This window comes from Acanthopagrus latus, chromosome 15, assembly GCF_904848185.1.
Source record: "Acanthopagrus latus isolate v.2019 chromosome 15, fAcaLat1.1, whole genome shotgun sequence".
In the NCBI taxonomy this organism is placed as follows: Eukaryota; Metazoa; Chordata; class Actinopteri; order Spariformes; family Sparidae; genus Acanthopagrus; species Acanthopagrus latus.
Window position 1 is genome coordinate 28,574,646 of NC_051053.1, and position 15,861 is coordinate 28,590,506.

A 15,861-nucleotide genomic window follows, 5' to 3' on the forward strand; every position below is an offset into this window, starting at 1 on the left:
AGCTGCTGCTTTAATTGGTCATTAACACTCTGCAGGGACTCTCAGTGACACAGTCAGCAGCTGGAAACTGACCAACAGGAGCAACAGGACAGATTTAACTCACTAACTGTGAAGTTAAACCTTTGAGTCAATGTGAGTTTAATCTTCTACTGAGGCTGAGTCGATCACTGTGAGCAGAAATCTGCAAGTCTGGATTAAAAAAAACTCTGGTTCTGACGTCAGTATATCTATGTATCTGTCATTTATTGATCATCTATCAGAGCAGGTGTCGGTTGGAACAGCTCCACAAACATTCAAACTAAAAAACAACAACAACCTTGAAAATCTGAAATGATTTTCTACATAAAAATGAGAAAGATCTTTAATCAAAGGGAGAAGAAGAAGAAGAAGAAGAAGAAGAAGAAGTGTTGTCGAGGTTCAACATGTTCAACAGGTCAAAACAATCTGGTTTATTCACAGAGATTCAATGAAGCAGCTTCCTCCTCCTCCTCCTCCACCTCCTCCTCCTCCTCCTCTCTGTGACTGCTGATTGAATCTAGTGTAGTGTTCAAACATATTGATGGGATCATTGATTATGTTGGCGTGGCCGGTGGCTGGTGAAAGGAGGGGGCGTGTCTATATGTGGGGGCGTGTCTCTCCTGAGAGCACTTTGTCCGGAGGCGTCTTCAGGGAATAGAGACGGTTCACAGCAGCCGGTCTGTTCACTCTAACATTCATTACAGCCGCCGGTTGGAGGGAAACAGCCTGTTGGAGTCACAGAGAAGCTTAGACTCATCAAGCTTGTTAGCCAACAGTGTTAGCTCACAGTGTTAGCTAACAGTGTTAGCTCACAGTGTTAGCTCACAGTGTTAGCTAACAGTGTTAGCTCACAGTGTTAGCTCACAGTGTTAGCTCACAGTGTTAGCTGACAGTGTTAGCTCACAGTGTTAGCTGACAGTGTTAGCTAACAGTGTTAGCTCACACTGTGAGCTCAGCAGCTCCAGTGAAGACTTCATCCTAATAAAGGGTTAAATCTGGTCTGAGATCAGGTTGTGATGTTTTCTCTCCTGCAGACTGTGATCACAGCAGATAAGCTGTATGAACTGGTCCTTTAACAAAAATGAACCATGAGTCCCTGAGAGCTGTTAGTTTACTGTAGAGGTTCAGATTTAAGTGGACTCAGTGTCTCCTGGTTCTGGGTGGACGCGGGCCTACGCGGGCCTACGCGGGCCGTTAGAGCTGCTACTGATCTCCTCACAGCTCAGCTCGTTAGCTCTGGATGATTTTTACATTTTTGGGTGAACTGTTCCTTTAAGATCTTCATGTGGTGATTATCAAACATTTTGACTCAGATCATTCAGATGGATCAATCATCGCTCAGCACTCAGAGGACCTCCATCATGGCCGCCACAGAGCGGTGGGCGGGGTCACGTCACCTGACTGAGCTGCTGTATGTTAAGAGAAGTGAACTCATGTCAGAGTCAATCATCGAGCTTTAAACCTGATCTCTGATTAGTGATGATTACAGTCCTCCAACACGCAACGCTGCATCCACGCGGCCGCAAATTAATTACAATAGGCAGAAATAAAAGAATAAAGACATGAAGGATGAAGATAAAACTCTGGATGAGGATGAAGAGCTCAGAGGAAGCACAAGAATAAAAGACCTTAATCTGAAGATTATTCAAACCCACATAATCAATCAATCTCCTCCTGCATATAATGGTAATCCACATTGTTTTAAAAATGAACATAAGTTTCTGTAGAGCACACACACACACACACACACACACACACACACACACACACACACACACACACACAGAGCTTAATCCAACCTCAGCACCTTCTTTTCAGATTACACGAGTCAAACTGATGTTCTGATTTTGTGAAAACCTTTATAATCTGCAGCGACTGAAGCAGAGGAACGTTTTATATACAGGAGGAGTGTGTGTGTGTGTGTGTGTGTGTGTGTGTGTGTGTGTGTGTGTGTGTGTGTGTGTGTGTGTGTGTGTGCGTGTGTGTGTGTGTGTGTGTTTTCCTGGAATCAGCAGCAGAAATAAGCACATAGAATTGGAGGCAGAAGTTTAAGATAAAAAAACAATCAGTGTGACTTTTAAAGGGGAATGACAACAGATTATTCTCCAGATTAAAAACTGTGTGCGAACAGAAACTGTTTTACACACACACATTATTGTTGTCAACACAAGATCCCGCTGTGATCAAACAGATCCATTATAACAGATCTGATGTCTGTGATCAATTTATCTTGTTTGGAATGAACCTTGTCTGAGGATCATTTGTCAGCAAGTTATTGATGAAATAAAGTTTTTTGTCTTCATGTTGTTAAATGAGGTATTGATGAAATTCTTACAGGAAATAAAAAATAAACTTTATTTGACTCCAGTAATAAAAAACGAGACCCATCCGTGAGATCCAGAACCTCAACCACAACATGATGTCACAGAAGGTTCTGGTCCTGTTGAAAATATCTGGTCCAAACAAGATCATAAGCTGTCAGCACAAGAACCAGATCCATACGTTGTGTGATCAGGATATTGATTCAATACTTCGTTCACACGAGTTATGGATCTCATGTTTTCTCTTTGTGTTCTGGTCTGGTTCTGATGAAGACTGCGAGCGTGTTCTGGACAGTGAGAGAGTCGTCACACTTCAGTTCCTGGATGTGACAAAACGAGTCCAGATGTTCAGACTCTCGATGAAGGTTTTCCTCACAGCTCCTCAGTAATCAGCTGCAGATGTTCACACACACACACACACACACACACACACACACACACACACACACACACACACACACACACACGCACACACACACACACACACACACACACACACACACACACAGTAATTCCCTCCTCTCTTCAATTGTTCCTCCTCTAAATCTGCTGTCGTCTATAACAACAGGCCCACATGTGCTGGAAGTAATTATGTACATTTACTTAAGTACTGTAGTTAGTGCATTGTAGAGGCACCAGTACCAGTACCAGTACCAGAACCAGTATCAGTGTTTCATCCCCTGCTGCTGCTCTACACTCCACCACCTGCTTGACACCTGGTGTGATTTGACATTTGAATGATTTCTGACATTATAATATCTCATGTATTGACTTCACAGCAGACACACAGTCTCCTCTGGTCTGAGCGGGATGACAAACAGGTCGTGTTGTCAGCGGGTCACAGGACGACGGGTCAGCACCTCACCATCAGTGACCCGCTGACTGAACCAGGTTCAGGTCCAAACTGTGAGGTTTTCCAACGCCCAGCACACAGAGTGACGTCGAACCAGGCGTAGAATAATGACATTTATTCTGGTGACCCGGTTCAGACAGAGGAAACTACAGATCTCATGATGAGTACTAATACTTCTAATACCTCTCATCTATCTGATAATACTGCGGTACTAATACTTCTGACACATCTATCTGATAATACTGCAGCACTAATACTGACACATCTATCTGATAATACTGCAGTACTAATACTTCTGACACATCTATCTGATAATACTGCAGCACTTCTACTTTGAATGCAGGAAATCTTTCACATGTTAATAATGATAATATGTTAATTGATGTAATTAATTAATTGTTTTTTTTTAAACTATATGTACTGTAATTGTATATGATATAGAATATTCAGTGTAGATAATACAGAATATATACTGTAGATAATATAGAATATATACTGTAGATAATATAGAATATATACTGTAGATAATATAGAATATATAGTGTAGATAATACAGAATATATACTGTAGATAATATAGAATATATACTGTAGATAATATAGAATATATAGTGTAGATAATATAGAATATATACTGTAGATAATATAGAATATATACTGTAGATAATACAGAATATATAGTGTAGATAATACAGAATATATACTGTAGATAATATAGAATATATACTGTAGATAATATAGAATATATACTGTAGATAATATAAAATATACAGTGTAGATAATGCAGAATATATACTGTAGATAATATAAAATATACAGTGTAGATAATGCAGAATATATACTGTAGATAATATAGAATATATAGTGTAGATAATATAGAATATATACTGTAGATAATATAGAATATATAGTGTAGATAATATAGAATATATACTGTAGATAATATAGAATATATACTGTAGATAATACAGAATATATAGTGTAGATAATACAGAATATATACTGTAGATAATATAGAATATATACTGTAGATAATATAGAATATATACTGTAGATAATATAGAATATATAGTGTAGATAATATAGAATATATACTGTAGATAATATAAAATATATAGTGTAGATAATACAGAATATATATTGTAGATAATACAGAATATATATTGTAGATAATACAGAATATATAGTGTAGATAATGCAGAATATATACTGTAGATAATATAGAATATATAGTGTAGATAATATAGAATATATACTGTAGATAATATAGAATATATAGTGTAGATAATGCAGAATATATACTGTAGATAATATAGAATATATAGTGTAGATAATATAGAATATATAGTGTAGATAATGCAGAATATATACTGTAGATAATATAGAATATATAGTGTAGATAATACAGAATATATAGTGTAGATAATATAGAATATATAGTGTAGATAATACAGAATATATACTGTAGATAATATAGAATATATACTGTAGATAATACAGAATATATACTGTAGATAATATAGAATATATAGTGTAGATAATGCAGAATATATACTGTAGATAATATAGAATATATAGTGTAGATAATGCAGAATATATAGTGTAGATAATATAGAATATATACTGTAGATAATACAGAATATATAGTGTAGATAATATAGAATATATAGTGTAGATAATATAGAATATATAGTGTAGATAATATAGAATATATAGTGTAGATAATACAGAATATATAGTGTAGATAATATAGAATTTATATTGTAGAATATGAAGCACATGTTGTGTTGTCAGTCAGCTGTTAGAGAAAACGAAGCTCCTCATGATGAAAGTCAGTTTGTAAAATTAGGGCCAAGTTAGTGTTTAATCCGGCGGGATTGACTGCAGGCTGGCAGGCAGCGAGTGTGTGTGTGTGCGTGCGTGCGTGTGTGTGTGTGTGTGTGTGTGTGTGTGTGTGTGTGTGTGTGTGTGTGTGTGTGTGTGTGTGTGTAAGAAGGTAAAAATGGTCAACCGGTTTTAAAAAGCAATTAGAGGAATGTGCTTATCAGAGATAATTAAAGCAAATTTGGCCTGTTTTTAAACTCTTTAATCTGTTTTTATGTTTTATTGTGACGTCAGAGTTTCACTGAGAGTCCAAATCAAGTGAAATGGAGATTAAAGATTACAGCTGGGAACCGTTCAGAACCAGACTCCATTAATGTTATTAATGTGACGAGTCGTGTTCCAATCAAACTCAATGTTTTATATCATTTTATATCATTTTATATGAGTGAATAACAGAAAACATCATCTGTAAAATTAAATACATCAACATTAAATAACATTAAAATGATGATGTATGAGGTTTGACAGCAGATGAACGAAGCAACAGGTGACTGATGTTTCCTGTCAGACTGTAACAGAGTGATCAATAAACTGAATATAATAATATCTATAATAACAAGTTCATGATTATTTGGAAAGTAGTTTTGAGTATTATAACAGTTGATAATTCACAGTTTAATGTGTTTGTGTTGTAAATGTTAGAAATAAATCATTTAAATCCAATGATTAAAAATAGATTTAGAATAAGAAGTCAATACTTTGTTTAATTAACAAAACAGCTGAACGATCAGATTGTTGAATATTTGTACTTTATTATTAATTTCTTTCAAACTGAATAATAATCTGAATTATTGTCAGTTTTATTGATAATGTTAATAAATCATTTTACAAACAGAGCTGACGTCACCGTGTTTCTGTGTAAACATGTGGTGATAATAATAATAATAATAATAATAACACAAATAATAATGATAATAATAATAATAAAACACAAATAATAACACAAATAATAATAATAATAATAATAATAATAATAATAATAATAATAATAATAATAATAATAATAATAATAACAACAACATCAGCAGGCATTGATCGCAGCCCTCCTCAGCTGTCTCTCCTCCTCTGATCGAAGATAAACAACATAAATTAAAAAGTCTCTTCTGTCGCTCAGAGAAAATCCGATCGGATTGAAAGAAATTGGTGCAATTAATCCTCCGGGATTGAGCGCACGATGCCCCGCCCCCCGCCGCGGCTCTCACTTCTGATTGGACGCGGCTGTGATCCCCGGGGACCGGGGCCACATAAATGAGCCCGCCAACGGGACGGTCCCGGTCTGTCCATCATCATCATCATCACCGTCACCTTGTTGAGCAGAACAGTTCTGGTTCTGATGAGCGGCATGACGGCTCGTGAGGACGTCGGAGAAGAGAAACCCAAAGTGAAGATGTTATCTCCCGGATTTGGGATCGATAAGTCCCGGCTGCACGGCTCCGGGTTCCGATCCAAAGGCTTCGCCATCACAGACCTGCTGGGCCTGGAGTCCGACCTGCAGGTGCGGCCGCAGCCTGGCGCTCCTCCGGGTTCGGGCCTGTCGGCTGCGGGCTCCGGGCCCGGGCCCGAGCCGCAGGGGCCCGGCGGCGGCCTCGGAGGCTTCTCGTTCCCGGGAGGGTCGCTGCCGCTCGGCCTCGGCTTCCTGTGCAGCCTCGCAGCGCAGCAGCCCGCCGGAGCTCCGTGCTTCCTGCCCGGACACCTGCCGCTGCTGCAGGCCCGGGCCGACAGCCACTACCTGCAGAACCTGGAGGCCCAGCGGGACGCATACTCCGGTACGGCTCGGCTCGGCTCGGCTCGAGTTTACACCTTTTATTCACTTATAAGTCCAAGTGTTCTAAGGAGCATCTGCTGACCTGAAGCTGGACCTCCGGTTCTGTTCGGTTTTAGACAGATTCAGCAGAATTTTTTCTTGATTTTACTTTTGTTTATTTTTTAAACATGTTTTGTTTATTTTTCATGTGGTTTCTTTTCGTTTCGTTATGTTCGGCTCAGTTCGGCTCGGTTCGGGTTTCTAAACGTGTTAAACGTATTTTGGTATTTTTGTTAAAGGCTTCACTAGACTTTTATTTTTCTCTAAACTTCGGTTTGTTCGTCTTTTAATCTGTTTTCTGGCTCCGATGATATCAATTATATTTCTGTTCGGCTCACTTCGGTTCGGCTCAGGTTCGTCTATGTGAAACAGAACCATCAAGTTTAAAGAAATCCGTTTGTGACGGTTTAAAAAACAACAGAAGGAAACGAACTGCTGTAAATTAATTTAATAAGATTATTTGTTTGAATTTATTTCCAATCTTTGAAACTGATAAAATGATTACATTTGATTTGTTCAATTATTGATCAAGTTAAACGATCTATAAACGATCAGCAGCTGTTTCATCATGGATTTGTTTCTTCTCACTGGATTATATCGAATTATTTTAATCAGTAAATAAAACAGAAGAATCTTCATCTGAACCTCGATTCTCCTTAAAGATCAAGATCAATAATCGATCAGGCTGATTGATCTGTGTCTCCTGTCTGTCCCGCAGATGAAGAGTGTCTCTCGGACCGCAACGACTCAAAGAACTCCGCCAACTCTCAGAAGAGGAAGAAGCGGAGACACCGGTGAGACGAACACCCGGACCTTTATTATGAAAATCATTTCCGGCTGCAGACTCTTCCTTTCTTTCTTTCTTTCTTTCTTTCTGTGATTTTATTAGAAAAGCAGAAACTATTGATCGGAACAGAAACGATTGGAGAGTAAAATAAATTTTACATTAAAGAGATTAATCCTTAGACAGACATGAACAGATGATCACAGATTCATTGATCTCATGTGAAGTCTGTTTTTATCTTTATATTCAGTCTGATGAAAGAAATCTGAGTGACAAATACAGAAAAATACAAATATTGAAAACAAACATTCCTCCAAGAAAATGTGTTTGTAGTTTAAACTGTAAATGAAAAGAAGATTTAAACACAATTTGCAGGCTTTAAGAAGATTCAGCAGCTGGAAATAAAACTCATATTTGTGACATCAAACCTCCATGTTGTCTGTCCTCCTGTCTGTCCTCCTGCCTGTCCTCCTGTCTGCCCTCCTATCTGTCCTCCTGCCTGTCCTCCTATCTGTCCTCCTGTCTGCCCTCCTATCTGTCCTCCTGCCTGTCCTCCTGTCTGTCCTCCTGTCTGCCCTCCTATCTGTCCTCCTGCCTGTCCTCCTGTCTGCCCTCCTATCTGTCCTCCTGTCTGCCCTCCTGCCTGTCCTCCTGTCTGTCCTCCTGTCTGCCCTCCAATCTGTCCTCCTGCCTGTCCTCCTGTCTGTCCTCCTGCCTGTCCTCCTGTCTGTCCTGTGCTCCATCAGTGTCTCTGTCTCACACTCTGTCCTCTGTCCTGCAGGACGGTGTTCACCTCCCACCAGCTGGAGGAGCTGGAGAAGGCCTTCCACGAGGCGCACTACCCGGATGTCTACGCCCGGGAGATGCTTGCCATGAAGACGGAGCTGCCCGAGGACAGAATACAGGTGGGACACAACTGATGACTGACCGCATTTATTTTGAAACTTTCCTTTGTTTTTGCTTTTGTCCTTGTGAATTATTGGATCATTTGACATGTTTCTACTAATTAAAACATTTTAAAAACAATCTGAGAAGTTTGAGTTAAAATCAGTCAAAGAAATTACAAGAGAACATAAAAAACTACATTTAAAGTGACTTCAAATTAATTTAGTAATTTGTTAAAATGTAAAAAATGGCAGATACAATTATATATACATATACACACACGTGTATATACATATATATGGGTATATATGTATATACACATATATGTATGTATATATGTATATATATGTATATACACATATATGTATGCATATATGTATATGTATGTATATACATATATATGTGTATATATGTGTATATACACATATATGTATGTATATATGTATATGTATGTATATACATATATATGTATATTTGTATGTATATGCTTGTATATTTATGACTGATCAGAGCCAAACAACATATTCACTATCTGATATGAAAACAGAAGATAATACAGAAAAAGATTGAAATATATTCATATGTGTGTTTAAATGTGTGTATAACTGTGTGTGTATGTGTGTGTGTGTATATATCTATGTTGACTCAATATATGTATGTGTGTGTGTGTGTATATAACTCTGTGTGTGTGTGTGTATAACTCTGTGTGTGTATATAACTGTGTGTGTGTGTGTGTGCGTGTGTGTGTGTATAACTAAATATAACTGTGTGTCTGGGGGAGTTTGAGCTCTCTTCGTTTCATTGTGTTTTGATGTTTTTGTGTTTTCTCATATTCTTCCAGGTGTGGTTCCAGAACCGTCGGGCAAAGTGGCGAAAGCGTGAGAAGTGTTGGGGCCGCAGCAGCGTCATGGCGGAGTACGGTCTGTACGGGGCGATGGTGCGACACTCCATCCCGCTGCCGGAGTCCATCCTCAACTCCGCCAAGAACGGCATGATGGGATCCTGCGCCCCCTGGCTGCTCGGTGAGCCGCATGCACGTCAGTGCCACGCACATGCACCACACCATGCACCAATACACACTGAGCACACACTGATACACACTTTAATAATTTAGTTCATCATGATGCAAAGAAATGGTATCAGTACATGTGACAGCTAGCATACAACAAGCCTTCAGTTATTCATCCTGCAAGACTTCAGCAGATGATTCAAACAGACTGAGAATACCATCGTGTCATTCATCAAGTTTGTAAACACTGTGCAGCTCTGAGCCTCTGAACTGTAAGCTAATTGTGCTAGCTTGTGATGCTACAATGACTTCCTGTTTACGTAAGTGATTGGTTTTGATTGGGTCATGCTGCAGATGTTTCCTAGAAACAGATCTTCACATCAAAGCTTGAACAAGCTGAGACATTCAGTAGTAAGTTGTGTAACAGATGTGTGGTGCAGACTGAACTGAATCTGTGTCTCCGTCCTCACAGGAATGCACAAGAAGTCTTTGGAAATGTCCAAAAAGTGTTCCAGCCCTCCGGAGTCGGACTCAGCCCGCTCCGACTCGTTCTGCGAGGCCTCAGAGCGACGAGGTGGCAGCAGCGAGGCTCGAGAGGTGCACGAGGTGGAACAGGAGGAGGAGGAGCTGCTGGAGATGGAGGATGAGGACATGGAGGAGGAAGTGGCCATCGACCTGTCCAGCTCCTCCAAACAGCAGCAGCAGGAGGCCGGAGGCTCAGTGAGGTCCGCCTCCTCGCCACGGCAGCAGAGCGGCAGCGAGTCGGACGAACACAGCTGAGGGCAGGAGGAGGAGTCAGATGTGAGGTGGCGGCCGGAGCAGAGATGTGATTGGCTCTTCTTTTAGGACTCACAGGACAGCCAATGATGGAATAGCTATGATGTTACTTGTTACTATGCAAATGATCACATAAAGCTTTAAAGGAATCTCTGAATGCTACTCAGTGATAGCATGCTAACATATTAGACTTTGGGTGCTAGCTCACTATGCAACAACAACAACATACTGACATAACTTAATATCATAATTTGCACTATTAAAAAGTCAATACTATAATAATGTCACCAACAGTGATGATTCATTATGAGCTAACATGCTATGAAAATGTTACCATGCTAACAAACATTGTTACTCTGTGTACATGTAGCGTGCTGCTACACTGGTGGACAGTATGCTAACAAGTGTAAAGCTAACAGCTGTTAGCATTTTAACAGTTTAAGGACAAAAATATTTCTATGATGATATTTTGAGGGATTTTCAAAGATGAATTAAATGTGACTTATAAGTTGAATGTCCATTATGCTAACGAGTTCTCTGTGCTCCGGGATGGAAACACGCTGACACAACGCCGCCGCCGCCGCCTCAGTCAGATGGACCTCGATGAACTGGACCGAGAGTTGAGTGTGTTCTGAAGACCTGTGAGCTGAGGGTGCTGTACATGATGTCTCTGTCGGTGTGTTTGTCACTGTAATGTACTGAGAGTAAGTTTAATATCCTTGTTTTTCTGAAAATAAGAGACTATTTAATGTTTTATTCCTGTCGGTTTTTGTGTGTTTTATAGTTTTGACTGTCGAGCACTGATCAGCCTGACTGAAGCTCTGTGAATGAATGTAATTTATTTAAATATAATATTTTAAAAAGTGGGTTTATTATTATTATCATCATATGTCTGTACAGGTTGGTAAATAAAAACAAAGTATTTTTTGAATCACTGGAAGTTTGATTTTGATCATTCAACACAACTTAAACAGCAGATATTTTCATTTAGTTCATTTGTAATTAATCAGAATGAATGAGCACTGACGACAGTAAAGTAGCATGCTGAGCAGAAACTAGCAGGTCAACATCGATGCTAACGAGTGAGCTCATGTTCCTGATGCATGCTTGGATGCCAGCAGACGTCCAGCTCTGCTCTCAGACTTTTACTTCTCAGTAACATCCAGTGTGAGGATCACTGCTCACACACTGAAGCATAAAAACATCTTTAACATGATTCACACCACGTGATTATTCAATGAATGAATGAATCCTCAACATGTTGACACTGTGATTTAAGCTCATTGACTCTGACCCACTCAGAAGTCACTGATGGCTGTAATCACACTTTGAGCTGTAGGGTTTCATGACGCCATCACCTTGACACACACCTGTCCACAGAGAGACAGACAGACAGTGTTGGCCCTGCACTCAGCAGACTGTTAATCATATCAGTAATTTAAGATATCTCTCAAAGAACAGCTCAGCAAAATGTCTGGGATCAAATTATCTTGTGAGATCATTCGTTCTGTGGGATGATTTAGAATGTTTTCGATATATAAACTTGTATTTCTTGTCTTTAATTCAAGAGGATTAAATACGTTTTACTTCTTCGGCTTATTTCTGGATTTTAAGGACGTTGTTTTCCTTGTTTGTTGGACCAGAACTCCATTAAATAAATCATAAATAATATGGCTGTAATGAAGCCTGTTTATTTGTTTTTATGACTTCAGTCCTCCAGCGGGAACTCTTAGCCTTTGGTCAAGACAACTACGTCACTTCCGGTGTCCTTGTTGTGCGCCTGAGCCGTGTTTTCGCTAAGCTAGCCCACTGCTAGGAGCTAGAGATGTTAAATACGGTCGAATTAATCGCTTTTAAAAAAGAACTCACGCTCATCGTGAATAATCTGGCCAAGGCGGTGGTGACGGAGCTCTTCAGCGCGGCGGAAAAAGTCTCTTTAGAAAAACAAAACCCTGAAACCGAGGTAAGATACCGCGGCTGAAGCTAACTGAAGCTAACAGCTAACCCGAGTTAACTCTTTAGGTTCTAGAGGCCCAGCACAACAACAGGTGGTTCTGGTCGGGATGGAGACAGAGGTTCTGGTTCTGTTATAACATTAGAACAGACTGAGAGCTGAGACTCTTAAACCTCATATTGTGTCACCAAACTCAATTGAAAAATTCTCTAATTTAAGCACTTGATGTTACACATAAGATTATATTATATCGAACAGTTGAACTTTTTAAACTTCAGGTGTTAAACGCTGTTTGATGAATCTGACGAGGAGCTGAAAGCATCAGTAACTGTCCACCTGCAGCTCGGCGTGAGGTGAGACACACTGACCTGTTCATCACTGGAATAGTGTTAATCTCCTCACTGTGTCAGATTTGTAAATCATCTCTTTCTTTTCTCATCTTCGGGTTTTTACATTTGACATATATTGTGATAGAAATGTTCACTGTTTTCTGGCATTTTACAGTTTGAAGAATTATCTAATAATTGATAAAAGATGGGTTAATCTCTGGGAGGGTGTGTGCGTGTGTGCGCGTGTGTGTGTGTGTGTTTGGGAGGTTTAAAGATTAGTTGATAAACAAAATAATCCTCAGCTCTGCTTGTAAACTGATATTTCTAGACGTTCATCTCATCATGACAATAATAAAAGGACTGTGTTCATGACTTTTGTGGTGATGGCAGCGCACACGTCACATTACGTCCTGAGACTAATAACCCAGATTTGAAAGTTTTCCTGATGTTACATGACTCGTTATTCTTAAACCCTTTGAAGCGCAAAAATAAAATGATGATTCACGAACATCACATTTAAGGAATACTGGTTTAAATGCCTCATAGCAAACACACGTTTAATTTACAGACATTTTAACAGAATTCGTGATGAGATTCTGCAATAAAAAGCTGACAGTGTACAAAGTTTCAGTGGTTTCTGTGGTTCCCTCAGGAGAAGCTGAGCTCTCTGGTGGACAGTTTGTGTGTTGAAGCTGTTGATAAAATCCTGAAGGTGGTCCAGGAGGCTGCTGAGACTCCAGGACACCTGAAGGATCCACAGGAGTCTGAGCAGAGTGGCGAAGGTTTGACGACAGAAGGTGAGCTGAGAGAAGTGTTTGACAGAGGGAGCTGTGTCTGGTTTAAAGAAGGAGATGTGTTCAGTGTTCTGTGTGTTTCAGGTGAAGACGGAGGTGAGCGCCCCCCCACAGAACAGACCTTCATCCTGGTGTACGGGGTCAGTGACTGAATCCATCAAACAACAGTCAGAGACTCAGGATGAAGCTCTGAACAAACCGAACTCTGACAAACTGTTTCTGTCTTGTAGAGCTCTGCTGTCCACTCCAAGTGTCTGCTGGAGCCACTGCAGAGTGATGCTAATGCTAATGCTAACGGTGAGTTGTCTCAGTCTATCAGATGATTTTATGCCAGGCGTTGTGATTTCAGCGTGTTTGTCCACCCCAAAACACAATACAGACAAATAATATTCGGGTCAGTTGTGACGACACTGACATCCTGTTACGTGTTGTCTTGTGAGTCAGAGTATAAAGGACTGAAGAGTGAATGAAGCCCTGAGGAAATCCACGAGTAATTACAGCCACTGTACAGCCGCCGAGCGCCCAAACACACTGCTGGAGGAGCTATCTCACCAGTTATTAGCGTCACAAACATGGATTTGAACTGTCTTGTTCTTTTTCACAGGTGAAACTGAAGCTGGTTCTTCAGGCCAAGCCACGACTCTCCACAGAGACTCCTCCCTCTCCCCACCTCACCTGCAGGCTGATTTCACCGACCATGAGTATGCTCGGCTGTCCTCCCCGCCGCCTGGTGCCGCCTCATCAGCAGAGGGCGGAGCCAGTGAAGCACGCAGCAGGAAACTGCGCCACAGACGGCAGAAAAAAGGCCCCACCAGGTCTGAGCCTTCGGAGCCAACAGCGAGTCACCACCAGTGTCTGCAGTGTGGGATGCTGTTTCCAAACACACAGCGACTCTCTGATCATGAGAGGAAGTCTCACCCGGTGTGCTCAGCGTGTGGGATGGCATTCACCGGCATCCTGAGGCTCCGCGAACATGAGATCAAAGAGCACAGGCTGCTGCCGTACACCTGCGACTACTGCCCCAAGAGGTTCAACCACAAAGCTCACCGCAACCTGCATGTGAAGGCTCGACACACCGGAGAGAAGACCTGCCACTGCGACATCTGCGGGAAGGGCTACTCCTGCATCAGCGTGCTGAAGACGCACAGGATGACCCACTTCGACAAGACGTTCATCTGCGACGTCTGCGGGAAGAGCTTCTACCACGCCTGCCACCTGACGCGCCACAAACTGGTGCACCAGGAGATGCGGCCCTACCGGTGCTCCACCTGTGGCAAGGGCTTCACCCAGGCCGCCAACCTGCGCAGCCATCAGGGGATCCACACTGGAGAGAGGCAGCTCTGCTCCATCTGCGGGAAGAGCTATCGCTGCCTAAAGAACCACATCATCAGCAAACACTCGCACGAGCTCCCTGCCGACGAGCTGCCGGCCAGAGACACCATCATCACCTGCGAGGTGTGCGGCAAGAAGTTCCCCAACCTGTCGCAGTTCAAAGTTCACCAGCGGAGCCACACGGGGGAGAAACCATTCCACTGCGACATCTGCGGGAAGAGTTACCGTCTAAAGGAGCTGCTGAGGGACCACAGGTACACCCACACTGGGGAGAAACCCTACAGGTGCACACTCTGCTCCAAGACCTTCAACCTGGCCACCAGCTACATGAGGCACCGCAGCATCCACACCGGAGAGACGCCCTACAGCTGCCTCGACTGCGGCAAACACTTCCGCCTGCTCACCTTCCTCAAGGCTCACCTGCAGACCAAAGCTCACCTGAAGCAGACGCAGCAGAAGCAGACGGTGACCTCTGACCTCTGACCTCAGCAGGATGTGACAGCTGATACCTGATATGTGACTGTAAGTAGCACTAAACCTAATGAATCCAGCATCGTGTCCCTGATAAACAGGATGAGATGTTGTTTTGGTTGTTGGGATCAGCTGATCAGCTCTGTTGTGTTTGATATTTGTCGTCTATCGGCAGATTAACGAGGATCATTAAGAGTCATAAAGGTGATTAAATCTATTGTCCGAACACAAAGGTGGGATTAACGCTTGTATACATCCTTTAATCTGACCTCTGCTCTGTAGAAAAACACAAACAGTGAGAGCTGCTGGATTACAAACAGGAGCATCACTTCATCTGGGTGATGAAACAGCAGCCAGACGTTCAGCAGAGGTCGGAGGAGGAGGAGGTCGAGGAGGAGGTCGAGGAGGAGGAGGAGGTCGAGGAGGAGGAGGAGGAGGAGGTCGAGGAGGTCGAGGAGGTCGAGGAGGAGGAGGAGGAGGAGGTCGAGGAGGAGGAGGAGGTGGAGGAGGAGGAGGTGGAGGAGGAGGAGGAGGTGGAGGAGGAGGAGGAGGAGGAGGAGGTCGAGGAGGTCGAGGAGGTCGAGGAGGAGGAGGTCGAGGAGGTCGAGGAGGAGGAGGAGGAGGAGGAGGAGGAGGAGGTCGAGGAG

At 41.8% G+C, this 15,861-nt stretch overlaps 2 protein-coding genes across 5 annotated transcripts; both read left to right on the forward strand.

Moving 5' to 3' along the window:
* The first annotated feature begins 6,299 nt into the window (after positions 1-6,299).
* Positions 6,300-11,241, forward strand: vsx1 (visual system homeobox 1 homolog, chx10-like). Of its 4 annotated transcripts, XR_005079359.1 has the most exons (7): positions 6,300-6,841; positions 7,598-7,673; positions 8,445-8,568; positions 9,390-9,585; positions 10,030-10,383; positions 10,924-11,010; positions 11,119-11,158. XR_005079359.1 is itself a non-coding variant. In XM_037124165.1 (6 exons), exons 1-5 carry the CDS (start codon positions 6,409-6,411, stop codon positions 10,335-10,337), a joined length of 1,137 nt encoding a protein of 378 aa, XP_036980060.1. In that variant the 5' UTR covers positions 6,300-6,408; the 3' UTR covers positions 10,338-10,383; positions 10,924-11,241. The 4 variants fall into 4 exon arrangements, 3 of the variants coding, with proteins under 3 accessions (XP_036980060.1, XP_036980058.1, XP_036980061.1); XM_037124165.1 differs by having other exon boundaries at positions 10,924-11,241; XM_037124163.1 differs by having other exon boundaries at positions 10,030-11,241.
* Positions 11,242-12,104: 863 nt separating this feature from the next.
* LOC119034149 (zinc finger protein 253-like) lies at positions 12,105-15,265 on the forward strand. Its single transcript, XM_037124919.1, has 5 exons — positions 12,105-12,297; positions 13,270-13,414; positions 13,496-13,551; positions 13,642-13,708; positions 14,016-15,265. Exons 1-5 carry the CDS (start codon positions 12,160-12,162, stop codon positions 15,224-15,226), a joined length of 1,617 nt encoding a protein of 538 aa, XP_036980814.1. The 5' UTR covers positions 12,105-12,159; the 3' UTR covers positions 15,227-15,265.
* The last annotated feature ends 596 nt before the right edge of the window (positions 15,266-15,861 follow it).

Excerpts from the sequence above, each read along its gene's own strand:
- vsx1 (XM_037124163.1), top strand. The coding sequence starts at position 6,409 with ATGAGCGGCATGACGGCTCGTGAGGACGTCGGAGAAGAGAAACCCAAA. Across the intron at positions 6,842-7,597 it reads CCAGCGGGACGCATACTCCG|ATGAAGAGTGTCTCTCGGAC; the intron begins GTACGGCTCGGC and ends TCTGTCCCGCAG. Across the intron at positions 9,586-10,029 it reads GCTCGGTGAGCCGCATGCAC|GAATGCACAAGAAGTCTTTG; the intron begins GTCAGTGCCACG and ends CCGTCCTCACAG.
- LOC119034149 (XM_037124919.1), top strand. The coding sequence starts at position 12,160 with ATGTTAAATACGGTCGAATTAATCGCTTTTAAAAAAGAACTCACGCTC. Across the intron at positions 12,298-13,269 it reads AACAAAACCCTGAAACCGAG|GAGAAGCTGAGCTCTCTGGT; the intron begins GTAAGATACCGC and ends TGGTTCCCTCAG. Across the intron at positions 13,709-14,015 it reads TGCTAATGCTAATGCTAACG|GTGAAACTGAAGCTGGTTCT; the intron begins GTGAGTTGTCTC and ends TCTTTTTCACAG.